At 43.9% G+C, this 27,996-nt stretch overlaps 1 protein-coding gene across 5 annotated transcripts; it reads left to right on the top strand.

The window, feature by feature from the left end:
• The first annotated feature begins 404 nt into the window (after positions 1-404).
• Positions 405-26,425, top strand: NUDT15 (nudix hydrolase 15). Of its 5 annotated transcripts, none has more exons than XM_073614125.1 (4): positions 405-558; positions 7,186-7,403; positions 15,366-15,562; positions 24,348-26,425. In XM_073614125.1, exons 2-4 carry the CDS (start codon positions 7,255-7,257, stop codon positions 24,476-24,478), a joined length of 477 nt encoding a protein of 158 aa, XP_073470226.1. In that variant the 5' UTR covers positions 405-558; positions 7,186-7,254; the 3' UTR covers positions 24,479-26,425. The 5 variants fall into 5 exon arrangements, with proteins under 5 accessions (XP_073470226.1, XP_073470222.1, XP_073470223.1 ...); XM_073614121.1 differs by lacking the exon at positions 24,348-26,425 and adding an exon at positions 17,592-17,740; XM_073614122.1 differs by lacking the exon at positions 24,348-26,425 and adding an exon at positions 17,592-17,740 and having other exon boundaries at positions 462-648.
• The last annotated feature ends 1,571 nt before the right edge of the window (positions 26,426-27,996 follow it).

The following is a 27,996-nucleotide window of genomic DNA, read 5'->3' as shown; positions in this document are numbered from 1 at the left end:
CTTCTTTTTTGCGATTTAGATGCAGGAGTCAGTCTATTCAAATGAATGGGTTACCCTACCACAACGCATGGTAACGCCCGGCAACACGTGCTCTACCACATTGCACAAATGTGAACCTAGCCTAACGGAATGAGCTAAAGACAGAAGATGATCGGTTACCATGCACAGCTGCTCTGGATTCTGTCTGTTTAATTTTTGATGAATTCTCCCCCCCACCCCCCAAATCTTTTTGAATAAATAAGGCTGCCCATGATCCTTTATGAGTAAAATGTATAAACAGAAGTACGTTCTTTACAAGGAAATTCAGTGATCAGCAGTTTACATTGATTTATAAATATAGATGCAAAGGAAAAACCTAATGCACTATAGATTTCCTGTACCCTCACTTGTGTGTTTGTATAGGATTCTGCACATCTATTACAGGGAACAGCAACACATCAGCAGAGAGCCTGGGCTGACACTTCACTCTGATGTCACAGGCTCCGCCCCCAGCAGTACAGGAAGCATGGTGCTGCAGTGAGGACATCAGGAGATTGTACAATGTGGATGTAAGGCACAGTAAGTATATCAATCCTCGATCCTCAATCAGGACTGGGACTGAACCAGAGAAGACTATAACTTGTGAACATTAACTGGGACACTGGGAAGGTAAATAATTGGAATGCTTAGCTAGTGCCACTCATGTTTTGTTTTCATTCATTCTGGACACATTTATTTATTTTCATAATCACCCTTGGCTTGTATTCCTTATTCTCTTTCTCTGCACCTTGCAATGTCTGTGATTTGAAAGTCCTAGAGCAGCATGTAGTTATGGGACATAAAAAGTATTGTATGGTGAAGAACTGCGCTGATCACCTTTGTACCTGATAACAGGACAGAAATGTAATATGTAAAGAAAACAGAAAGCTTCCTATGAGGCCCCCATTGCTCTAAAGCGGGGGTCAGCACCCTGTAGATTGCAGACAGGTATCTGGTAGGTTGGGATCTGAGATTGCTGACCCGCCATTCCTGAGCATCAAACTGTGCAATGCAGAGGGACTACTGGTAAAGTTGGAGCAAGAGCCGCATAAACCAATGCCTTCTCTGTAGTGCTGGCTTCTGTCTAGGAACGGGCTTGGGGGGTGTTTTCCGGATCCCACTTACCCGAGCCCATCAGGAAACCGACACTGGACAACGCTAATCACAGGCATTTCCCGGTCCGCGGCTGCACAGATCAGGAAATTACATAGTTAGGTTGAAAAAAGACACAAGTCCATCCAGTCCAACCATAAAAAAAACAAAAAAAAAAAAAAAACGTACAATCCAATATACCCAATACTATACCCACAGTTGATCCAGAGGAAGGCAAAAAATGTCTCACTGCCTGTGATTAGGGCCATCTTAAGAGCATTATAGGCCCCCGGGCAATACAGTGCACTGGGGCTCTGTCTACACAATCACGCACAAGAATAAAAATGCTAATTATCAATAAGGCTATATTTATCGGTACTTCCAACAAAATCAGTGTTTAAACATTAACACAACGTTTGGACAATATAACACGAGTTTGATGGGCACAGTGGTAGCGTTTGATGGGCACAGTGGCAGCGTTTGATGGGCACAGTGGCTGCGTTTAATGGGCACAGTGGCAGCTTTGATGGGCACAGTGGCAGCTTTGATGGGCACAGTGGCAGCTTTGATGGGCACAGTGGCTGTGATTGATGGGCACAGTGGCAACTTTTGAGGGGCACAGACAGTGGCTGTGTTTGATGCACAACTTGAACGTACTTAAGTAGAGAGTGTTAGACTTACTTGAGGCCGCCGGCCTGGTGCAGTACAGTGTGTCACTCACAGCAGCAAGGCAGCGCCAGCTATCAAGGGCCGTCCTTCCACTCCGCTCTCTCTCCACGCTGTCTGAAGAACATGGCAGAGGTGGGCGGAGCTTGTTCACTAGCAGCTGGGGCGGCCGCGAAGAGCTATGAATGCTGGGGCGGCCGCGGCCTCTGACTGGCATCACTGGTTGCTAGCTAGACGCCGGGCGGCTGACGATTCTAGCAAGTGAGCAACCAGTGCAGTCAGTCAACTTAAGCAGCAGATTGCAGCACTTCAGACAAGTGGGGCCCCCGGGCAACTGCCCAGCATGCCCAGTGGAAAAAACAGCCCTGATTAGCGGTGTGCGGTGTCGACTTCCTGGCGGGATCGGGCACGTGGGCTCCCGAACATGCCCGAGCCCATCTCTACTACTGTCCCATAGGAAGTGATACCAACTGCACTCCACCTCTTATCCCAGCTAGTAGTCTCCAGAGTGGTGCCAGCAGCAGGAAAGAAGAGATCTTCAGATCAGTGTGAAGCAATACACTGGGCATAATAGTATAGGGCTGCTTTCATACTGATGTGCTGCGGTTTACCCACACCACTGAATGCAGGAGTTTTGTGTGCTTTCAGAAAGTGCACCACACCTGCAGGACATAATAGAAGTCTATGGCAAAGCACACTTAATCCAGGAAAGTTGCAGATGCACTGCGCTACACCCGTGGTGCATGTGAACTGCAGCACATCAGTGTGATAACAACTTTGTAGGTGGCTCAGAATAGTAAGGGCAGGTTCACACTGCTGCGATGTCTGAGATTGGATGGGATTCGCACCGCACTGCAGTGCAAATCACATGCAATCTCTGCAATGCAATTTCAGCCATACACATAGTATGGCTGAATTTGCATTGCATTCGGACCAAACTCACACAGGACCCTTTTTTTGGTCCGCAGCAGAATTGGATCGCATGGGTGTTCACACCCATACAATCCTATTCCTGTCCAAGTTTGCAGATCACACTGTGATATGCGAACTGATTTGGGAGTGTCATTAACTTTTAATTGACACTCCTAGCAGTTCGCATAGGGCAGTGTGAACTGCTGCCTGGAGACATGCGATGCGGGAACCCACAGTGGATTTGCAGGGTTCCCACATCGCAGAAGTGTAAACCGGCCTTAGGGGTTTGTTTAAATTTGCAGTTTGGGGGGGGGGGGGGATATCGTAGTTAAGACTTGTTTTTTTTTCACCCCTACCCCTTTAGCTGCAGTGGCCAGGGGTGTACACATGTTGCAGCTGCAGTAGGAGTTACATGCCCTGTCATGGTTGGTGGGTAGCACCTGCCAAGCATGACCTATTGACCTAGTAAATGAGGCCAGTGCCCTGCAACCTTGTGCAGTACAGCAAGCAAGGGGTTAAAGCAGGCAGCATTGTGGGGTTTTTTTTCAGCACCTGCTTTAACCCCTTGTACCCCTCAGAAGAATGTTGCTGCAGTTGCGGGGCACTTGCAGAGTAGGTGCATTTACTTGAATGGGTTACGATTGGCAGGCAGTAGCGCTTTGTAAAAACAACAGGGGGCTTAATTCCTGCTGCATCATGTGTACGCCTTTGGCTGCTGCTTCAGCAGCTAAAGGGGGTAGGGATGGGGGGGGGTAAAACTGGGACTCAGCCCCTCCCGGCGGCTGGCAATGTTTGCATGCTAAAAATCTGAGATGCTGGTCGTACCCAAGTCGATGGATCAACTTAAGTACAATCAGCCTGCCCATAGATGGATCAAACCTCCGTTGGTCCCTGCTTAACCTGCCGAGCTTCGATCCATCTATGGCCAGCTATATGCCTCGTACACACGTTCCGAATATCGTACGATCGATCGTACGACCGTTCTCGCTTGATAGTCGCAAGTAGAAATTGAATAGCTAAATAAAGTCACGAAAATTCTCGTACGACAGACAAAAAAATCAGAAGTGATGTCATGTGTTGTAATGTATTTGTATTGTATTTTCGGACGACAACTATACTGACTAAACGAAAATCGTATGATATGGAATCGTACGAGGAAAATTTTCGTGTATGTCCGATCGGATAATATCAGATGAACGGTCCTGATCGGCTGTTGAAAGTAGTGTACACACGATCCGAATATCGTACGATCCTTCTTAGTTTTCGTACGATATTCGGATCGGGTGTACGGGCCATTAGTCTGAACACACCCATGCTTTTCACGGCTGCGGGTTATTCAGCAGTAGGGATCATCTCAGGGGTGTTTGGATCCTAATCTGAACCCACCTGAGCTATCCCACTAGGAAGCTGTCACTGTGCACCACCAATCATAAGCGGTTGAGATGCTCATATGAAAAGGGCATAAATACGTGCAGCTGCAGGGTGGGGAATGCCCCGGTCACTTATGATTGGCAGTGCACAGTGACAGCTTCCTGGCAGGATAGCTCAGGTGGGTTGGGACTAGGATCTGAACACGCCTGAGCTCATCCCTCCGCAGCTTTTTGATTACGGGGCCACTGCTTGCCCTGATAGGATGCAGGCACTGTTCAGCTGATAATTTTTCACCCAGCATAGGGTGGCCATACTTCACTACAACCTCACTGAGTAATCCCTGTACAATCTCATTTACATTTAACAAAATTATGTAATATAAGGACAAACCTAAACCAACCAATTCCTAAACACTCACACAAGCTTTTATATTACGTGTCTGTTGGTATAGATAAAGAAGATTGTACAATCGGAGTGTGTAGTGTAAAACAATTGTTTTCTATAATGCCCCGTTCACCCCACATTGCTGATGTAATGTGCGCTGCAGTGTGAAAAAATGCAGGCATGCTGCGCTTTTCCGCAGCGTGCTGAATGGCACTGCATGTTACCGCACTGCTGTGCAGAGACATGGTTAACTGTCAGTTTTTGCACTTCAAATAAAATAAAAAAATAACAGTAAACTGTGGTGCACTGATATGCGCATTACACCACTCCCTCATTGCGGCTCACTACAGGCAAAAGCAGCTGCCTGCATTCTGAAACAGAGAATTTAACATAAAGGCAGTGTGAATGAAGCTTTACATTTTAGGCTCCATACACACAGCAGTTTAGCAGCAATAAATTGCTGTCTTCAGAAGTGGCTAAATGCTGCCTCCAGATGCATCAGCACTACACTGTGCATGGCCAAAACTCAGCAGAAATGACAATCTGGCTGCCTTGGACAGCTGCAACTGCTTGCATGCAGCACTTACAACCACCCTCAAGAATCTATGTTTAGCCCCGGTGCATGAGGCTCTGGCGTCTACCTGCTCATGGAGGGCACAGGTGCACTGTCCAGCCCCGCTGCTGGCAACCTGTCAAACTTTATAAGAGGCTGACAGCTGCTGGGGCTGGATGGTGCACCTAGTGGTGCTTACGTTTACAGTAGGGATGTATATATGCCCAGGGACAAATACCCAGAATGCAAGCAGTCTGCTTTCCAAGCATTAGTCTCTGGGCACATACTGCCCTAAACACACAGTAGCTCACAAAAGTGAGTACACCCCTCGCATTTTTGTATATTATTTTATATATTTTCATGTGACAACACTGAAGAAATTACACTTTGCTACAATGTAAAGTAGTGAGTGTACAGCTTGTATAACAGTGTCAATTTGCTGTCTCCTCAAAATAACTCAACACACAGCCATTAATATCTAAACCGCTGGCAACAAAAGTGAGACAGTACACGTCCCAAAAGGAAGCCTCTTCTAAAGATGATGCACAAGAAAGCCTGCAAACAGTTTGCTGATGACAAGAAGACTAAGGACATGGATTACTGGGACCATGTCCTCTGGTCTGATGAGACCAAGATAAACTTATTTGGTTCAGATGGTGTCAAGCGAGTGTGGCGGTAACCAGGTGAGGAGTACAAAGACAAGTGTGTCTTGCCTACAGTCAAGCATTGTGGTGGGAGTGTCATGGTCTGGGTTTGCATGAGTGCTGCGGGTGTTCTGTCGTCATGTGCCCGCTGTCGAAAAGTGCCCGCATATGCACAGAAAGGAAGGGCACTCCACTCCAGCTGATTTCCCGATCAGCTGGAGTGACGTCACCATAGCGCATGCGCACATCGCAGGAGCCTTTTTTTCGATGGGAGATACCATTTCTCGGGCACAATTGAATGGTATGCAAACAGAGGAGGAACACCATATTTGTAGTGCCTCGCTGTTGTGCAGCGGGTTTACAGCGAGGCACAATCTGACATCTACGTTGTCCCTCCTCTGCCAACATGTACTGTGACATACTGAAGCAGAGCATGATCCCCCTCCCCTCGAAAACTGGGCCGCAGGCCAGTATTCCAACATAACGACCCCAAACACACCTCTAAGACGACCACTGCCTTGCTAAAGAAGATAAGGGTAAAGGTGATGGACTGGATAAATACAGTATGTCTCCAGACTTAAACTCTATTGAGCATCTGTGAGGTATCCTCAAACGGAAGGTGGAGGAGCGCAAGGTCTCTAACATCCACCAGCTCCGTGATGTCGTCATGGAGGAGTGGAAGAGGACTCCAGTGGAAACCTGTGAAGCTCTGGTGAACTCCATGCCCAAGAGGGTTACTGCAGTGCTGGAAAATAATGGTGGCCACACAATGTTGACACTTTGGGCCCAATTTGGACATTTTCACTTAGGGACTTAGACATTAATGGCTGTGTGTTGAGTTATTTTGAGGGTGCAGCAAATTTACACTGTTATACAAGCTGTACACTCACTACTTTACATTGTAGCAAAGTGTCATTTCTTCAGTGTTGTCACATGAAAAGATATAATAAAATATTTACAAAAAATGTGAGGAGTGTACTCACTTTTGCGAGATACTGTACATGCTGTTCTGCCCCATCCATTTGCAGCAGCTGTCATCCCCTCACAGAGTTTGACAGGCTATCTGCAGCAAGGCAAGGATGGTGCACCTGTTCCCTCCACTCACAGCTAAAGACCAGAGCCTTATGTACCGTGGCTAAACGCATGCGATGTGCATGAGGTCTTTAGAGTATAAAATGTAAACTGGGGTGCCTAGAGATTTTGTATACTTGGAAATTGTGCCATGACAGAACAAAGGTTGAGAAACACTGCTCTTTACTGGAAATATTGCTCAAACATTTCTGTTGTTTCCTACTGTTGGTGCTGGGCTGGTGTGATCCTTGAATACATGATAATATAGTTACATGACTGTGTCGGAACGATACCTATCATCCAGTCCCGGGTAAACGTAGCCTCTTTTCTATTATGTAGGTACTTTACATTTCCAGATTGGTCCTGCTGCCATTGTCATTACTTATAATGCATGTTTGTACATGTAACCTTATTTTGTCATTATTGTGTCCTTTTATAGTTAAAAAACAAATGTATTTATAATAAATTATTCAGTTACAGGACCAGCCAGCAGTAGCCAGAAGTATCTGCATTTTGTCAAACCTGTATAAAATCTGAGGTACTATGGCAACCAATGGTAGACCCGGAGTCGGAGTTGGTGTTGTGATTACAAGTACATCTCATCCAGGCTGTGTTCTGCTGGGAAGAAGGAAAGCAAAGGGATCTCCAGGAGCCGGCATGTATCAACTACCAGGAGGACATCTGGAATTTGGGTATGGCTTATGCACATGGTGAACAATGTATAGTTAAAATAATGAAATAATAATAACCACTTGACCTCTGGCAGATTTACCCCCCCCCCCCCCTAATGACCAGGACATTTTTTGCTATACAGCACTGCGTTATTTTAAAGGATATCTAAAGGTTTTTGTTTTTGGTTTTTTTAAACAAACATGTCATACTTACCTCCTCTGTGCAGTTGGTTTGGCACAGAGTGGCCACCGATCCACCTCTTCTAGGGTCCCTCAGCGGTGCTCCTGGCTCTTCCTCGAGTGCCCCATAGGAGAGCCACTCTCCCTCAGGACACCCGTGCAGGCGCGCTCCCGTGTCCTGCTTGGGCCAATATGTATTATGCTACGTATTTTTGGTAAAAAAAAATCCCAATAAGCGTATATTGATTGGTTCGGCAAAAGTTACTCTGCCTGTGTTAGCTGGCCTTCCCCAGATAGACAGTGCAGGAGGGAAGGATCTGTGCATACAGGTTAAAACAGCCTTTTTTACACAATGCAGAGGATTAAGTTCCACAGTGAGTATAACAAGCATGATATGCTGCATATACAGACAACAGATTTTACTGTTGTGGGTTTAGTAACACTTTAAGTGACTTGGTAGCCAGTCATGGGCCACAATGAGCTGAGCGGGAGGATGACAGGTTTGTGTCCACTTTGCATAAGCATAGCAGACAGGGACACAGCACACTCCACTCTATGGGCCCTCCAATCCCATCCACCCAGACAGAAGGGGTGTCCCCTTCTGTTTTTTTTTAGCAGATCGATTGGAGGTAGGCGGGTATAAACAGAGGTGAATAGAGGGTCTAATTGGGTCTGCCCCGGCACAGGTAGACCCGATGAACTGATTGGGTGAAAGGGGGGCCTAAGGCTGCTTTCACACTGATGCACTGTGGTTTTCTCGCATCGTGGGTGCAGAAAAGTGTACATGTGGCTTTCCTGCAGGTTAGCTGCGCTTTGTCGTAAAATTCTATTATATCTTGCAGGTGCGGTGCACTTTCTGAAAATGCACCAAACCTGCAGGTAATAACAGAAGTCTATGACTCAGTGCAGGTAACCCGCAGGTCCAGTGCAACTTGAAAGCAGCCCAGTGTAGCTAGTGTACCCGTGTAGAGAACAGATATGCCCATTGCTGTTTGACTTTAATTAAAAACTAACCTCAATCTTCACTTCTTCCTCAGGATTCCTGTAGGTATCGCTGGCTGCTGGCTGCCCAAGGCAGGTATGGCTGGCAGCTGCTACTGTCCTCCAGGTGGATATGGCTGGTGGCTGCTGCTGTCACCCAGGGCGGGAATGGCTGGCAGCTGCTGCTGGCTGTGCCGCAGGGTGGGTTTGACTGACAGGTACTGCTGGCTGTCCCCCAGGGCGTGTATGGCTGGCAGGTACAGCTGGCTGTCCCTCAGGGAGGATATGGCTGGCAGATACTGCTTCCTGGACTAGATATAGAATAATTCTGCGCTACCCTAAAACGAAAGACAAGGAAGCAGCCAACACGACCAACAAAGTGTAAAATGGAAAAACAACAAAAAAGTGTGGCGCTGAACAATGTCATATAAAACTGTAAACAAGTCAATAGACAGTAAGGAGGATCAGTTGTATCTGCTTTTAAGCATATAGTCCTCATATGAAATTCAAAGATACATAGTCTATATGGCAATATGTTAAGACAAAATATTGAAGACTTATATAGACATCTTGACTGAAAATCCGCTCACTACCACCAAGAGTTGAGGAGGCTTACCAGATGAGGTGGACCCAATGGGGCATACGCCGGATTGGGTCGGACAAGGCTTAGGTGGTGGGTGGCTGTATATACTCCAAGAAGGATGCGGTCTCACGAGTTTGTTGTATTCATCCAGATAATACCAGGAACTTGAGAGGTGTGCGCAATCTCCCGGATGTGGGAGGTCATGTAGATCTTAAGGAAGTGGTGGGGTGTTCCATAAGCAAACCCCTGGTTTCACAGTGACATCATGTGTGCAATTGCTGGTTGCAATGAGAGAGTCTGTTAGAGAATGTCTCTGTCTTTGCTTTCATTTAAACCATTATCTGAAAAGATACAGGGATTTCTGGGTGGCATATGTATTGTTTCTCAACCAGAAATCCTGTGACCCCCTTGCTCAGGGAGGTCATACAGTGCTTGACTGGATCTCTGATCCACTGAAGAAAAGCCCAGATGCTCTCTCAGGTGTCCTTAATTGGCCACCCAGAAAGCCCTGTATCTTTTCAGATAATGGTTTAAATGAAAGCGAAGACAGAGACATTCTCTAACAGACTCTCTCATTGCAACCAGCAATTGCACACATGATGTCACTGTGAAACCAGGGGTTTGCTTATGGAACACCCCACCACTTCCTTAAGATCTACATGACCTCCCACATCCGGGAGATTGCGCACACCTCTCAAGTTCCTGGTATTATCTGGATGAATACAACAAACTCGTGAGACCGCATCCTTCTTGGAGTATATACAGCCACTCACCACCTAAGCCTTGTCCGACCCAATCCGGCGTATGCCCCATTGGGTCCACCTCATCTGGTAAGCCTCCTCAACTCTTGGTGGTAGTGAGCGGATTTTCAGTCAAGATGTCTATATAAGTCTTCAATATTTTGTCTTAACATATTGCCATATAGACTATGTATCTTTGAATTTCATATGAGGACTATATGCTTAAAAGCAGATACAATTGATCCTCCTTACTGTCTATTGACTTGTTTACAGTTTTATATGACATTGTTCAGCGCCACACTTTTTTGTTGTTTTTCCAGATACTGCTTCCTGGCCCCTCAGGGCGGGTATGATAGAAGGTACTGCTGGCTGTCCCCCAGGGTGGGTATCGCTCACAGCTGCTGTCCCAGGCAGGTAACATTTGGTATCAATGCACCTGTGACAGGAACCGGCGCTATACCAAAAGCATCGACTCTACTCTCTACTGCAGCAACATTCTTCCTATACCGCCAGCTCCTTTCTTCACATTGATGTTCTGGGATCATAGACAAAAAGAGAACCCGCTCCAGTTGTCTGAGCCTAGATATCTCCTCCCTCTTCAGGTATGGGTGTCGGCACTGTAGGCAAACCATATGTAGAGGAAAAAAGGAGATCCGGATGGCCCGCACTCCAATGAAATATATTTATTAGTGTCCGTCCATACAGCAAAGAATAAAAAAAGATCCCTGACGCATTTCACACCATGGTTACAGGTGCTTACTCATAGCTTGATCTTAAAACAGATAATAATGACATATATGTACATACAGAAACGGAAACAGGCTTAATTGAAAAAACTGTGCACACCCACTACAAATGGTAGACTCTCTCTATTTGATACTGAGATGAAACAGCTGAAGTCTTCCTCTTCACAGATATCATAATAACTCCTTGTGGGTAGAGCAGTCAGACACAATTGAAACCCAAATCCTTATGAAAGTTTATACATTTCATGATGCAAAAATTGGCTAGTGAAAAACCTTCCACCTAAAAGGATCACATAAAAACAAAATTTGAAAAGTAAAAACTTCAATAAATAAAAGGAGGATATCTGAAGAACTTCACGTAGAAACTGTATGTTGACACAGTCTGTAGTCTGTACAGTGAATTTATCTATCCATCTACTAATATATATATATATATATATATATATATATATATATATATATATATATATATATATATATATATATATATATATATATATATATATATATATATAAAATAAAATCATCATAGTTCTTCTATATGAGTGTTCCTCCAGCTAAACAGAGCCCCAACAGCACTAACATGACATAAGACCCCCTATCCCTTGCATGGCTACATGTGCTTCCAATATAATTGAATTCATAATAAACTTATTTTAATAAATGATCTACACTGTAGGCATGCAAAATAAGAACAGAGATGAACACAAAATGGAAAAGAGAAATGCATCTGATATACAAGGTAACATGGATATACAAAAATATCTAAAAATGTCTGAACATCATGTGCATCATGATGCATGTCGCACTAAATGTGCGTCACCAGTAAGATGTTTTAATAACTGTATCTATCTAATCAAATTCATTAAATCAAAAACAAAAACAAAAATTCACTGGTGAATTTTCAATTATGCCCCACACAAGAACACAAACCATAAATGTTCAGATTCCTGAGTAGAAAAGATTCAAAACACTATTCATAATAATGGGAAACATCCCATTCATGATTCATACCTGCCGGCTTTCTGGTATTAAAAAAGAAGATCCAGTAGACCTCTCTTTTACATAAAACCCTGAATTTATCCCCTCCTCTAACTGGCATAACTATTTTTTCCACTGCCTAAATAACTAAACCAGAAACATCTTTTTGGCGTACCTCATTCCATGTCTGGCTATATTGGTGTTATGATCCTTCTGTATGTCATATAAATGATCGTAAAGACAATCCCACAACCTCCGTGTTGTCCGTCCAACATACTGTGCATGGCACAGCTTGCATGTAATGATGTACACCAAATACCTGGTATTACAATTCATAAATTATTTGATTCTAGATAGTTTGTTAATGGCAGTAGTCTGAATGGAGTCCCCCTTTAAAATATGGGGACAACATGAACATCCATTCTGCCTACATCTAAATGTATCCTTGAATTGTAGCCAATGTGAACGTGATCGTTTACTAGTGTAGTGGCTAGGTGACAAAGTTACACCAGGGATAGGGGCTCTACGTGATACAATTTTGACCCCTTGGGCAATTAAGCCTGTTTCCGTTTCTATATGTCATTATTATCTGTTTTAAGATCAAGCTATGAGTAAGCACCTGTAACCACGGTATGAAATGTGTCAACGATCTTTTCTATTCTTTGTTGTATGGACTGACACTAATAAATATATTTCATTGGAGTGCGGCCATCCGGATCTCCTTTTTTCCTATGATGTTCTGGGATGTCAGGTCGGTAACCCGCGATCTGGGATTGCCAACCCACCTTCCCAGAGCAGGAAGTTGTGGGCCACATCGGAGGGCGTCGCGGGCCTGCGGTTGGGCACCCCTGCTGTACAGTGATCTTCTTGGTTGTACACTGTGTTTAATGTAAATCACAAGATTGGCTGTACAGAATTGTAAATATTTTGGCAGCTAAAACAGTATATATTTCTGTTTTATTCAGTTGTGTGTTCAGCTGTTTTCCTGGAGTTCTAGTTTAAATCCCAACTCCAAATACAACAAAAAAAAAAAAATGCCCTTGCAGTGGGCCCCTTGTACTGCAAGGTTTAAATTCAAGTTATGTACAGGGATGCTGGAATAAAGAGAAATACTGATCTTATTTTGCTCTGCAACGGGTTTCCTCCAGCAGTGTGACAGACTCTCATCAGCTCCTGGAACAAAGCAATGCATACTGTATGTAGCTGGTCTGACACACAGTTTACACAGCACACACATTTGTTAGTAAAGGAAATAGTTTGTTTGCGCCATCTTAACCCAAATTAACTATTTAAAAATAACAGTTAGGCTTTAACTCTTGAGGGGGGAACTGCAAGGGTACAAATTTTGTTTTCAGGAGTTGGTCTTTACGCTTGCGATCTTCACAAAATATTCATATGTAGTGCCACTTTAAAGGGGAAGTACAAAGCTCATTTGGCTGTACTTCTCCTGTCGATCACAGGAGTGTAGATCATTTTGCACTCCTGTGACCGGTTTTCAGCAGACAGCGGGCTAAAGCCCGCTGTCGGCTGACGTCACACAGCCAGTCCAGGTTCGGGCAAGATCAGGATCTGTCCACATGCCTGGACCACAAGCTGCTGAGAGACTGAGACAGGTGCTCCTGCCCCTCCACAGCCCAGCACTCCAGTGAGCGGGGGGGGGGGGCAGAGCAGAGAGTGGTGACTGAAAGTCAGCAGTTCTTTTCTCAGGGAGCACTGAGAACTGAGCATTCAGCGGTGTTTGATCGATCGGTTCTCAGCCTTAGAGCCGGTGGAGGACAGATGGCATTTTTAGATAAGGGCTTTTCTTGCCACTGAATCCATTCTTGAACAAAGCCAGTGCTGACAGGATTATGCTGCTGCAATTGCAGACCTGTGTTTGTTAATGCTAGCTGCCTGGTTGTAACTTGCGAAGTACAATCTGAGTCACTAGTCCACGCTGCCAGGAACAAGCAGACAGCAAGTTAAACCAAAATAAAGTCAGAACTCTATATCTGATTTGGCATGGCAGCTAGGCAACTTGCATTTTTAGCCTTGGCAGCCCCTTTTATGCCTTTCAGGTTAGGCTTTAATGAAGATGTAGTCCTAATAGAGTTTTTCGCCAAATAGCATTGTGTATGTATCAGGACCAATTCGTTTCTCATTGCGGTCATTATTCCATACTCTTACTCTTGGACCTTACCGCTGCCTTTGATACAGTTGACCACCCCCTCCTCCTCAAAAAACTCAATTTGCTTGGTCTCCATGGCTGCGCTCTCCATTGGTTCGAATCTTCCCTATCTCATCGCACCTTCAGTGTCACTTACAACTCTACATCCTCCTCTCCAACTCCTCTTACCGTTTGGATCCCCCAAGGTTCTGTCCTTGGACCTCTACTATTCTCGAACTACATCTTCTCCCTGGGTCAGCTGATAGCCTCCCATGGCTTCCACTACCATTTATATGCTGATGACACCCAAATCTATCTCTCTGCCCCTCAGCTCACCCAGTCTCCTCACACATCACTGATTTACTAACAGACATATTAGCTTGGATGTCAAACCACTTCTAAAATTGAGCTCTTAATATTTCCTCCCCCTCGTGCGACTTCCCCTGACTTCTCTGTCAAGATCAATGGCACATCTATCTGTCCGTTCGCCACATGCCAGGGTGCTAGGGGTAACCTTAGACTCTGAACTGTCCTTTCAGGCCCACATCCAATCCCTGTCCAAATCATGCCGCCTTAGCCTCCGCATTTCCAGAATACGCCGCTTTTTAACTAATGACATCACCAAGCTTATAATTCACTTCCTGGTTATCTCTTGCCTTGACTACCGCAACTCCCTCCTCATTGGATTACCTTTACATAGACTAGCCCCCCTTCAGTCCATAATGAATGCAGCTGCAAGACTCATCCACCTTACCAATCACCATTCAGTGTCCTCCACCCCTCTCTGCCAATCCCTCCACTGGCTTCCACTCACCCAACAAATAAAATTCAAAGTACTAACAATAATTTACAAAGCCATCCATAACTCAGCCCCCAGCTACATCACTAACCTAGTCCCAAAATAGCAACCAAGCCGCTCTCTTCAGTCCTCCCAAGAGCTCCTGCTCTCTAGCTCCCTTGTCACCTCCTCCTTCCAGGATTTCTCCAGAGCTTCTCTCATCCTTTGGAACTCCCTACCCCAATCTGCCCGACTATCCCCTAATCTATCCATCTTTAGACGATCCCTGAAAACCCTTCTCTTTAAAGAAGCTTATCCTGCTTCTAATACACTGTTTTACTTCCTCCATCAGCTCATCCCCCACAGCTATTACCTTTTGTATCAATTGACCCTTCCTTTTTAGATTGTAAGCTCTAATGAGCAGGGCCCTCTGATTCCTCTTGTACCAAATTGTAATGTAACTGTAATGTCTGCCTTTATTTTGTTAAGCGCTGCGCAAACTGTTGGCGCTATATAAATCCTGTATAATAATAATAATATAATAATAATTGCCTTTAACATGATTTAGAGATTATCAGGTTTGTGTGAAATTCTTGCAAGGTAACTTGATTGCCAATTAAAAAAAAAAATATTATCTAAATCTATTATGACACGACTCTAAATCGGACCATAGTGGAATCGAAAATCAGCCTGTTCAGGAAGATCTGGTCGAATATATAACCATTATATGTTTATACTAATTTGGATTGTGATTTTTGCAAATGTCAGCATTTATATACTTTTGTGCTTATGGCTTTAAAATCTTTTAATCTGACAGTTCAGTGATTACTGATGTGTTGTTGTTTCAGTGAAAGCTGGGAGGCCTGTGCGGAGCGGGAGACCCTGGAGGAAGCAGGACTTCACCTTACCAATGTCCGTTTTGCTTCAGTAGTCAATTCAATTAGCATTGAACATAATTATCATTATATCACAATTCTAATGAAAGGGGAAGTAGACTTGAATTATCCATCAGAACCAACAAATAGAGAGCCTGAAAAAAATGAAGGTAAGTCTTTATCTCTTGAGAAACTAGAAAACAGCAAACTGTTTATTATCTGTATAACCAGGGGGTTGACAGTGAAGTGGGCCCAGTACAAATGTTTTTTTTTCAATGTCTTACTATCAAACTAAAGTGATAATTCAGGGCCAAATAGATGAGAATACAAAACAAAACCCAGTCAGGCACCTAACTTACCTTACTGTATTAGAAACAAGAGCATGCTTGGCAGTGGAAGGCTGAGTATCATCAGCAATACTTTACTGCTATACTATATACAGTGTGTGTGTGTGTGTGTGTATGTGTGTGTGTGTATATATATATATATATATATATATATATATATATATATATATATATATATATATGATATTTGGAAGCACCAGAAAAAAAAATATATAGTATGTACAGTATCTCACAAAAGTGAGTACACCCCTCACATTTTTGTAAATATTTTATTATATCTTTTCATGTGACAACACTGAAGAAATGACACTTTACTACAATGTAAAGTAGTGAGTGTACAGCTTGTATAACAGTGTAAATTTGCTGTTCCCTCAAAATAACTCAACACACAGCCATTAATGTCTAAACCGCTGACAACAAAAGTGAATACACCCCTAAGTGAAAATGTCCAAATTGAGCCCAAAGTTTCAATATTGTGTGTGGCCACCTTTATTCTCCAGCACTGCCTTAACCCTCTTGGGCGTGGAGTTCACCAGAGCTTCACAGGTTGCCACTGGAGTCCTCTTCCACTCCTCCATGATGACATCATGGAGCTGGTGGATGTTAGTGACCTTGTATCTGTACCATCCATTTGAGGATGCCCCACAGATGCTCAATAGGGTTTAGGTATGAAGACATGCTTGGCTAGTCTATCACCTTTACCCTCAGCTTCTTTAGCAAGGCAGTGGTCATCTTGGAGGTGAGTTTGGGGTCATTTTCATGTTGGAATTCTGCCCTGTGGCCCAGTCTCCGTAGGGAGGGGATCATGCTCGGCTTCAGTATGTCATAGTACATGTTGGCATTCATGGTTCCCTCAATGAACTGTAGCTCCCCAGTGTCACAGCACTCATGCAGCCCCAGACCATGACACTCCCACCACAATGCTTGACTGTAGGCAAGACACACTTGTCTTTGTACTCCTCACCTGGTTGCCCCCATACTCTCTTGACACCATCTGAACCAAATACATTTATCTTGCTTTCATCAGACTACAGGACATGGTTCCAGCAAACCATGCCCTTAGTCTGCTTGTCTTCAGCAAACTGTTTGGCTTTTTTGTGTGCATCATCTTTAGAAGAGGCTTCCTTCTCGTGTGACAGCCATGCAGACCAATTTGATGCAGTGTGCTGCGAATGGTCTGAGCACTGACAGGCTGACCCCCCACCCCCACCCCTTCAGCCTCTGCAGCAATGCTGGTAGCACTCATAAGTCTATTTCCCAAAACAACTTCTGGATATAATGCTGAGCACGTGCACTCAACTTCTTTGGTCGACCATGGCGAGGGCTGTTCTGAGTGGAACCTGTCCTGTTAAACCACTGTATGGTCTTGGCCACTGTGCTGCAGCTCAGTTTCAGGGTCTTAGAAATCCTAGGTAAATCCTAGGCTAGGCCTTCTTTATGTAGAGCAACAATTTTTTTTTTTCAGATCCTCAGAGAGTTCTTTGCCATGAGATGCCATGTTGAACTTCCAGTGACCAGTATGAGAGAGTGAGAGAGATACCAAATTTAACACACCTGAGACCTTGTAACACTAACGAGTCACATGACACCGGGGAGGGAAAATGGGTAATTGGGTCCAGTTTGGACATTTTCACTTAGGGGTGTACTCACTTTTGTTGCCAGCGGTTTAGACATTAATGGCTGTGTGTTGAGTTATTTTGAGGGAACAGCAAATTTACACTGTTATACAAGCTGTACACTCACTACTTTACATTGTAGCAAAGTGTCATATCTTCACTGTTGTCACATGAAAAAATATAATAAAATATTTACAAAAATGTGCCCAGCCAATCACCTGACTTGAATCCAATAGAAAATCTATGGAAAGAACTAAAGATCACAGCTCATAGAAGAGGCCCACGGAACCTTCAAGATTTGAAGACTGTGTGGAAGAATGGTCCACAAGCAATGCATGCGACTAGATTCTCCATACAGGAGGTGTCTTGAAGCTGTCATTACCAACAAAGGATTTTGTACGAAGTATTAAATGAATTTCAGTTAGTTCAATACTCTTTCCCTGTGTCATTCCATTTTATTACACATACCGTATTTATCGGTATAACACGCACTTTTTTACTCTGAAAGTAGAGGATAAACCGTGCCTGCGTGTTATACGCCAATATTTTTTTTTTTACCAAGGGGGGGCAGGGACCGGGAGGTTCGTCCTGGGTGCCACCCATTAGGAGGCCGGCCGCCCCGCCTCTCCTGGCCCTGGGATAGAGCTGCCATACTTTAAAAACTTTAGAAAACATTATTGCCAGCCCTTTCTCATAAAACGCTCCTGCTGTATCACTCTCAATATAAATGGAAGCCTGTATTAACCGCAAGTCACGCCGCTTGTTTTGGCTTCTCTCCTCCTCCTGCTCCGCCTCCTCCTCGAGTGTAGCTTTTAATTGGAGGAGAGCGGTCATGTGACCATCAATGAAACAGCAGAGGTGAGTCACATGACCGTGTCGACGAGAGAGTGGCATTAATTGAGGTATATAGAAGCTTTGATTTACAATGAGAGTGACACAGGATGAGCGGTGTATGAGAAAGGGCTGACTGATGTTTTCTCAACTTTAGAGTATGCTGGCAATGTTGTCCCAGGAGACTGGGGGTTTCCTGGGAGTGCAGGGGGGGACTTTATAATGAAAGGGGTCCGTGTGCTGTGCGGGGTGTTCCATGTGCTGGGCGCGGGGTCCGTGTGCTGTGCATGGGGTCCGTGTGCTGTGCATGGAAAGGGGTCCGTAAGCTGGGCGGGGGGTTCATGTGCTGGGTGGGGGTCTGTGTGCTGTGCAGGAGTCCTTGTGCTGTGCGTGGGGTGCTGTGTAGGGGGTCCCTGTGCTGTGCAGGGAAAGGGGACCATGTGCTGTGCGGGAGGGTCCGTGTGCTGTGTGGGGGGACCGTGTGTTGTGCAGTGCTGTGCAGGGGTCCATGTACTGTGCCGGGGCTGTGGAAAGTTTTTTCCCCTGAAACTTCCCTCTTAAAATTAGGGTGCGTGTTATACGCCTGTGCATGTTATACACCGATAAATATGGTAACTTAATTTCTGAATGTATTTGTTTTGGTTTCTTTGTATGTATGAAACGAGGGAATTGAGAAGATGGTACTTTAAAGGTACATCATATACAAGGCAAGACAAATATGATAATATAAAAAATATAAATAATTTATTTAGAAAAGACCAGATAAAAGTAAGGACTGCAGTTACAATCATAGTCCTGGGTATACACACATATCCTAACCCTGACCAATAAGAGAGCTGGAGTCACATACAAATTATTTCCACGTCCTGGAATTTCGACATATTTCGCCGTGACGGCTTCATCAGGAAAAAGATGAGGGTATTCAATTAATGTAAAAACAGCAAAATATGCACAACCTTAGGTGTGTAAACAGAAAGAGAAAACACAAAAATTAATACATTGCAATACAAAAAAGTTAACGCAATATAGTACTGCACATGCATGACCACACATCATCCACAAAATAGAGCAAAGGAAATGCCCCCACTCATCGCTCGGGAGGGGGAAAAAAAAAAAAGAAAATAACCACCTCAACCCCAAAAGAAGCCCAAACACAGTACCTCAAATAGAAGTCTAGGAGTGAGCTCAATAGGGAAGATCCCAAACGGCCCCAAAACCTGCATCCAAAACCAGTCCTAAAATGTCAGAGCTCCCGTAGGGAGGGATGTGATTTTTGTGGTTAAGACAGTCAAATGAGAGTGCAGCAATACCTGCAATATGTTAGAGCCCTTGCACACTGGGGCGGGGGGCGGCGTCAGCGGTAAAACGCCGCTATTATTAGCGGAGTTTTACCGTCGGTATGCGGCCGCTAGCGGGGCGGTTTTACCCCCGCTAGCGGCCGAGAAAGGGTTAAATACCGGTTAAAATTGCCGGCGGTATAGCGGTATAGCCGCGCCGTCCCATTGATTTCAATGGGCAGGAGCGGTAAGGGAGCGGTATACACACCGCTCCTTCACCGCTCCGAAGATGCTGCTGGCAGGACTTTTTTTACCGTCCTGCCAGCGCTCGGGGCTTGCACACTGGAATGAAAGCAGCGGCACTTTCGGGGCGGTTTGCAGGCGCTATTATTAGCGCAATAGCGCCTGCAAACCGCCCCAGTGTGCAAGGGCTCTTAGAATAAGATTACATCATTTTAAGGATGGAGGGGGCACAAGTCCATATAGAACTCCTAAATGAACTGTACTCACCTCAAACCTATTTCTTTATTGGTATAGTAATATCTATACTGGGAGCTCATATGGACGAAAAAAAACAAGCAAAGCAATGGCGTATCCTTTTATGTATAAGCCAGACACACCCATCTAAGAAAGTACTCTGTAATGTGAGAAAATTCTCAAACCCATCCTTATAGTTTCAAAGTAAACTTCTCACCTCAGTATGTCTTACTATTGAATGACTCCAGTCTTCCCCAGATGCCAAAGCTAAGAAGATACGAGGGAATAGCACTAAGCCAAACAGACAAGTTCCCAGCGGGGGAAATATGGCAGGGATCAATCTATACAGCAAAAAGATAGATATTATATATATATATATACATATATATATATATATATATACACACACACAGGGCATCATCATTCATAAGTCCATCAAAGTCCCAAATAGGAATGTAGCCAGTCTTACTTCAAATAAATAAATACCTTCAACCTCGTCCATATAATTCATGAGCTCCCAGCTTGTTCAAAAGCATCTGCACCATGTGGGATTTAAATATCCCTCCCTGTGGCGCCAAAATACGGCGCGTGACGTCACGCTGCAATGACACCCCACAGACGCAAAGGGGGAGGCCCTCGCAGCGCGGACTGTCGCCCGGAAGCCGGAATTAATAATAATGTCCGGTTCACAGTATGGCACGGCCAGATCAGGCTGTGCAGACAGTACCAAGCAGAGGACCTGGACTGCAGTCTGAAAGAGATGTAATCTATTACCGGAAAGCCGTGGAAGACTGGGTACCTCAAGGCGGGCCTGCAGCCTCCACGGCTTTCCGGTAATAGATTACAATAATAGAGACCAAATAATATACAGGCGATACTCGAAAAATTAGAATATCGTGCAAAAGTTCATTTATTTCACTAATGCAACTTAAAAGGTGAAACTAATATATGAGATAGACTCATTACATGCAAAGCAAGATAGTTCAAGCCGTGATTTGTCATAATTGTGATGATTTTGGCTTACAGCTCATGAAAACCACAAATCCACAATCTCAGAAAATTAGAATATTACATGCAATCAATAAAACAAGGATTGTACATAGAATGATATCGGACCTCTGAAAAGTATAAGCAGACATATGTACTCAGTGCTTGGTTTGGGCCCCTTTTGCAGCAATTACTGCCTCAATGCGGCGTGGCATGGAAGCTATCAGCCTGTGGCAGTGCTGAGGTGTTATGGAAGACCAGGGTGCTTCAATAGTGGCCTTCAGCTCGTATGCATTGTTCGGTCTCATGTCTCTCATCTTTCTCCTGGCAATGCCCCAATAGATTCTCTATGGCAGTGGTTCTCAATGCCTGTCCTCAGGACCCACTAACAGGCCAGGTTTGCAAGATAACTGAAATACATCACAGGTGATATCATTTGCTGCTCAGTGATTGCAGTATTCTTGTCTGAATCTCCCCAAGGTAATACCTAAAATCTGGCCTGTTGGAGGGTCCTGAGGACTGGAGTTGAGAACCACTGCATTATGGGGTTCAGGTCATGCAAGTTTGCTGGTCAATCAAGCACAGTAATCCCATGGTCATTGAACCAGGTTTTGGTGCTAAAGGTGGCAAGTTCTGCTGAAAAATGAAGTCAGCATCCCCATAGAGCTTGTCTGTGGAAGGAAGCACGAAGTGCTCCAAAATGTCCTGGTAGATGGCTGCATTTACCATGGACATAATGAAGCACAGTGGACCAACACCAGCAGATGACATGGCTCCCCAAATCAACACAGACTGTGGAAACTTCACACCGGACTTCAAGCGTCTTGCAGTGTGTGCCTCTCCATTCTTCCTCCATACTCTGGGTCCTTGGTTTCCAAACGAGATGCAAAATTTTCTCTCATCAGAAAAGAGGACTTTGGACCACTGAGCAACAGACAAGGTCTGTTTTTCTTTAGCCCAGGTAAGATGCTTCTGACGTTGTTTGTTGTTCAGGAGTGGCTTGACAAGAGGAATACGACATTTGAAGCCCATGTCCAGGATCTGTCTGTGTGTGGTGGCTCTTGATGCATTGACTCCAGCCTCAGCCCACTGCTTGTGAAAGTCCCCAACACTTTTGAATGGCCTTTTCCTGACAATCCTCTGCAGGCTGCGGCCATCCCTGCTGCTTGTGCACCTTTTTCTTCCACATAACTTTCTATTAATGTGCTTTTGATACAGCACTTTGGGAACATCCAACTTCTTTTGCAATTACCTTTTGAGGCTTTCCCTCCTTATGGAGGGTGTCAATGATGGTTTTCTGCACAACTGTCAGGTCATCAGTCTTTCCATGATTGTGATTCAGACTGAACCAGACTGAGAGACCTTTTAAAGGCTCAGGAACCCTTTGCAGGTGTTATGGCTTGACTAGCTGATTAGAGTGGGACACTTTGAGCCTAGAATATTGCACCTTTTCACAATATTCTAATTTTCTGAGATTGTGGATTTGGGGTTTTCATGAGCAGTAAGCCATAATCATCACAATTATGACAAATCACAGCTTGAACCATCTTGCTTTGCATGTAATGAGTCCATCTCATGTACTAGTTTCACCTTTTAAGTTGCATTAGTGAAATAAATGAACTTTTGCACAATATTCTAATTTTTCGAGTATCACCTGTACACTGATTTGGGTCATTTTTACCAAAGATATTTAGCAGTATAAATTTTCAAAATTTTATAACCGAAACAAAGAAAAATGCATTTTTTTTTTCTCAGAGGTGATCAAATACCACCAAAAGAACGCTCTGTGTGGGGGGAAAAAAAGGACACAAATTCCATATGGGTACAGTGTTGCATGAGTAATTGTCATTGAAAATGTAAGAGCACTGAAAGTTGAAAATGTACCTGGTTAGGAAGGGGGTATAAGTGCCCAGTGGGGAAGTGGTTATTAATGGCCCAGCTTGGCCTAATGCAAGTATCCATATCATATACAGTACCTGGATGGCTGTTGGGGATTCTGAAAGACACTAAATTTGGGGGTCCTTACTCAGCAGCGCCATTGTTCAGAGAATGTCTTGCATTTTTTGTGACGTCAACTGCCCCTCCTCCCCACCTTGTCCAATCAGAGAACGCCTTATATTCATTGAAAAATACAGTGCATTCTATGAATTGCGGCAGTGCCAAGTAAGCAAAACCCTGTGGTCAGTGTACAGAGGGAAGCCACTCAAGCAGGACCTAGACGATCACGGCTATAACTGTATGTAGCATGAGCTACAACAGTGGTTTGCAGCTCTCCAGATATAAATTATGGATAATTATATAAAGCCAAGTTAGACCAATGTAAATTGGCAATAAAGATTTCACTTTAAGCTTATATCTGTATATGAAAAATAATATAGCAGGGAAGATGTGCAATCACACAGTTCGCTGCAGAGAGAGATCTGTGAACGAACACAAGCTCGATACCAGGGACTGCATTTTAAGAATGGGCCACAAAATGCAGGCTGCGTTATTGAGCAATACTGCAGTGTATAACCGAGAGCAGACAGCAATATCCATTCTTAATTAATCTTAAAGTATTGTAGAGCCTGCTCTTTAGGCTAAGTATCCACAGACCTAGATATAGAAGCAAAGCACCCAATATCAGTAGTTAGGCTGTGCTAAAAATGCTGTTGGACCAAGCAAAGCAAGTCAACGACAAGCCACATAATGAACATGTTTTTGTGGCATGAAAAAATCGCCAGAAAAGGCAGAAGTATACTCTGAGCTCTTTGGCTCCAGACATATTTTCATACCTGTTGGTTGAGGGATGCGTGGCAGGGGTCTGAAATTCCCCCTTCCCTCCTCCAAATTCCCCTTTTAAAGCCTACAAAAAAATCATATGTAGATCCTATGTCATGGGCTTTGTTCTCATTCAGCCAAAATTAACCATAAGTGGTTGTAGACCTCAGACATGAAATATGAACAAAGTATATTCCTTTATAGTGTGTACTTGTCTCAATTAAGAGCACTAAGTGTCATTTCTGACAAGTTTTCCTGACACCAAGAGAAAAATAGTGATGGGGAAGGACCTCCAGCTGATTGACAGCCTTGGCTTTGTACCTGTAAGTTGTCTAGCGAGAGAGGGAGGGGGGTGTCCCTGCCCTCCAATCAGCTCTCAGAGCTCTCTTAGCTGAGCTTGGCAAAGTGTAACTTCAGCTCTCCGCCCCCTTTTTCTGAACTCTCAGACAAGCTTATAAGTTCAGCACTTTGAATGGATGTAGAGAAGACTGCATATAGACAGGTACAACTTATGTAGAAAGATTTGTTTCATTTATGTGTACCACCTGAGGATAGTCCCTTCACTGGGTATATGTAAAGTTTACAAACAAATTGAAGATATACTGTGCATGACTGCAAATTGTGTTTTCTTTTTTTTTTTTGTTCTTGTTCATATTGTAGGCTGGAATTGGGTTAAGTGGGAAGAGTTTCCTCCAAATGACCAGCTGTTCTGGGCTTTGTACTGTTTAAGACAGCAAGGATATAATCCCTTCACAGAGGATTTTAATCATCTCTACCCAGCCCAGAGATGACCCTGGACAACAAGAGATTTTATAATAGAAAATCTATTTACTGCACATTTTCTTTAATATGCTTTGATATGGCAACGTACATTATTTACCTTCTGTGTTTTCAACCTAACTTCCAGCTGTAATAACTTGTAGTTTAACTAGCTGAGGGTTATAGTTTTGTTTTTTATTGCCTCACTACTTTTTCTGTTTTAGATTGGAAACTAGAAACGGTTACAGAAATAAATGCAAAGAATGGTTCCAGCAAAGACTCCACCAATTACATTTTATACAGTAGGCAGTAATATTTGTGACGGACATAGTTTAAATGTTTTGAAGCACTTTACAAAGCAGTAATAAAAGACCTAGGGGAGCATTTATAAAACATTTATTGGGCTAATGTCACAAGCATTCATTCAGGCTGCACAAAACTTTTCTGTATTTTCTCTATTACTCTAACATCCTAGGTTTGTCAACTCCATCTAGTGGCCAAAGTGCAGTATATTTTTCTAGTAAAGTGCAGTCAGAAAATATACAGCATTTTGGCCTCTAGATGGAACTGTTGATCATAGGAAGTTATAGTATTAGAAAAAAAATAGATGGAAAATTCCTGCAGCCTGGACAAATGCTTGTTACTTTCATCTAATGAAATTTTTATTAAAAAGACACCAAAGTATTATTAATCATATTGTATATTTTGCAGCACCGGTTGTAAACACTTACAAGCTGACTATTAGGGATGAGCCAGATGTTCGAGTTGAACGTAAGTTCGACTTGAACAGCAAACATTATGCGGTGTTCGCAGCAAATTCGAAAGCCGCAGAACACCGTTAGTTTATGAAAAACCACATGTGCTCATTCTAAAGGCTTAAATGCAATTTATTGCCATAAAAAGTGTTTGGGGACCCGGGTCCTGCCTCAAAAACAGTTGTTTTTTCGGGAGCAGTGATTTTAATAATGCTTAAAGTGAAATGATATATTTAAATATCGTGCCTGGGGGCTGTCTATAGTATGCCTGTAAAGTGATGCAGTTTTTCCGTGTTTAGAACAATACCACAGCAAAATGACATTTCTAAAAGGAAAAAAAGTCATTCAAAACTGATCGCGGCTGTAATAAATTGTCTGGTCTTGGCAATATAGATAAAACTCATTGAAAAAAACGGCATTGGTTCCCCCCAGTCCATTACCATGCCCTTTGGGTCTAGTATGAATATTAAGGGAAACCCCGAACCAAAAATTTTTAAAAATTGTGTGGGGTCCCCCCAAAATCCATACAGGCCCTTCGGGTCTGGTATGGTTATTAAGGGGAACCCTGCGCCAAATAAAAAATGGTGTAGGGGTCCCCCCCAAAATCCATACCAGGCCCTTCAGGTCTGGTATGGATTTTAAGGGGAACCCGGCGCCAAAATTTTTTAAAAAAATTGCGTAGGGGTCACCCCAAAATCCATACCAGACCCTTATCCGAGCACACAACCTGGCAGGGCATAGGAAAAGAGGGGGGACTAGAGAGCAGCCCCCCTCCTGAACCGTACTAGGCCACATGCCCTCAACATGGGGAGGGTGCTTTGGAGTAACCCCCCCAAAGCACCTTGTCCCCATGTTGATGGGGACAAGGGTCTCATCCCCACAACCCTTGCCCGGTGGTTGTGGGGGTCTGCGGGCGGGGGGCTTATTGGAATCTGGAAGCCCCTTTAACAAGGGAACCCCCAGATACCGGCCTCCCCCCAAGTGAATTGGTAACGGGTACATTGTACCCCTACCATTTCACAAAAAAAGTGTCAAAAATAGTAAAAAAGACAGGAGACACTTTGGGATTAGTAAAAGATAAAAAAAAAAAAAAAAGTTGCAAGATATAAATCCATCTCATGCCGCCCGACAAGCCGAAAAAAGAAAAAAAAAGCCGCAACAGCTCCGCCTCCGTGGGAGGCTCCCACCGAGTGACGCTTCTTCTCGGTGACAGCTGTTATATAGCTGAGGGCGGGGCCACCCGGTGACATAAATGCACCATCTGATGAAGCATAGAATAATGTAAACCGGAAGATTTCTGATTACAGCCTGTTCCTAGCTAAAATACATAATTCAGCAACCTGTGTGTTTTCTTCTCCCTAGCAGAGAATGATATGTCAACTTTTAGCCATTTACTAAAAAAAGAGCAGAAAAATTAGCAGCTTGCATGTGGGAGTAAAGAATACAAAAAATGTGGAGGACAGCTCTTAATAGGATAATTGCTGTATGTTAAAAATATCAAGATAGCTCCCAAACTTCAGCTACTTTTCTCCCACTGCTTAGAGGTTAACTCCTTACTGCCGACTATGTACGGTGCCCATATTATACTCATCCCTAAACCGGGCCAAAACTCGGTGCTTCCTACAGGCCTATTTCTTTATTAAACTACGACCTAAAAATTCTGGCCAAGCTCCTCGCCACTAGGTTGGTCAGAGTTCTGCCTGAACTGGTTGACGCTGATCAAACTGGATTCATCCCAGGAAAATCCACTGACATCAACCTGTGAAGATTTCTCACTCATCTGCAGCTCCCAAATTCTCATTCCCAAACCCGTGTAATGGTTGCATTAGATATTGAAAAAGCCTTCGATATGGCAATACATGAAAGCAGTCCTTCAGGCCTTTGGATTCGGTCCCTCCTTCTGCAAGTGGATAGATATATTGTATAAATCCCCAGTAGCACAAATCAAATTAGGGGGCCTGCTGTTTGATCCTTTCCCAGTAGAGAGAAGTATCAGGCAGGGGTGTCTCCTCTCCACATTTTTGTTCGCTCTGGTCATGGAACCCCTGGCTACGGCCCTCAAGAACTCAGACTCAGTAAAGGGCGTTAAAGTAGGCGCTATCACTGAAAAGCTCGCTCTATACGTGGATGACCTCATGCTATTTCTCAATGACCCGGGTCCCTCCCTCTGTGCTGCTCTGAATATTATTTCTGCATTTTCCTAATTATTTGGGCTGAGTCAATTGGGACAACTCTCAAGCACTACCTATTGACTCTCAGGCAAAACTTCATGCAGACCCCTCTGTCTCACTGACCTAGACCTCCTCTATCAAATATTTGGGCATTAACATTACCTTTAGAGTCTCTGACTTTGCTAAATTAAATTTATACCCCTTACTCACCCAACTCAAACTTCGAGCTTGGAATTATCTGCCATTATGCCTCATAGACAGGAAAACCTACTCAAAATGAAATTCCTCCCAGTTTTTCTTTATGCTCTGAGGCACTCCCCAATTTGGATCCCCAAAGCCCTCTTTCAAAAATTTGACTCCACTATAACCTTTCTGTGGAAGTTTAACCCCCCCATAATAATTTAATCTATACTCAAAAGGCCCTGGCCAGAGGGTGGTTTAGCCTGTCCAGATCTTCAGAAATATTCTTTGCTGCACTACTATCACATGTCCATAACTGGTTAGCCTCTGATGATACCAATACTAAAAGTTAAATGGTGCATCTGTGTTTGTTGGTAAACCTTGCAGAATATGAAGCTAAACAATTGGCAGTATATGAATGACATCTTATGATTCTGTATAAGG

Source organism: Aquarana catesbeiana, linkage group LG02 (genome assembly GCF_042186555.1).
Source record: "Aquarana catesbeiana isolate 2022-GZ linkage group LG02, ASM4218655v1, whole genome shotgun sequence".
NCBI classification, from domain to species: domain Eukaryota; kingdom Metazoa; phylum Chordata; class Amphibia; order Anura; family Ranidae; genus Aquarana; species Aquarana catesbeiana.
This window is presented reverse-complemented; position numbering and strand designations above follow the sequence as displayed.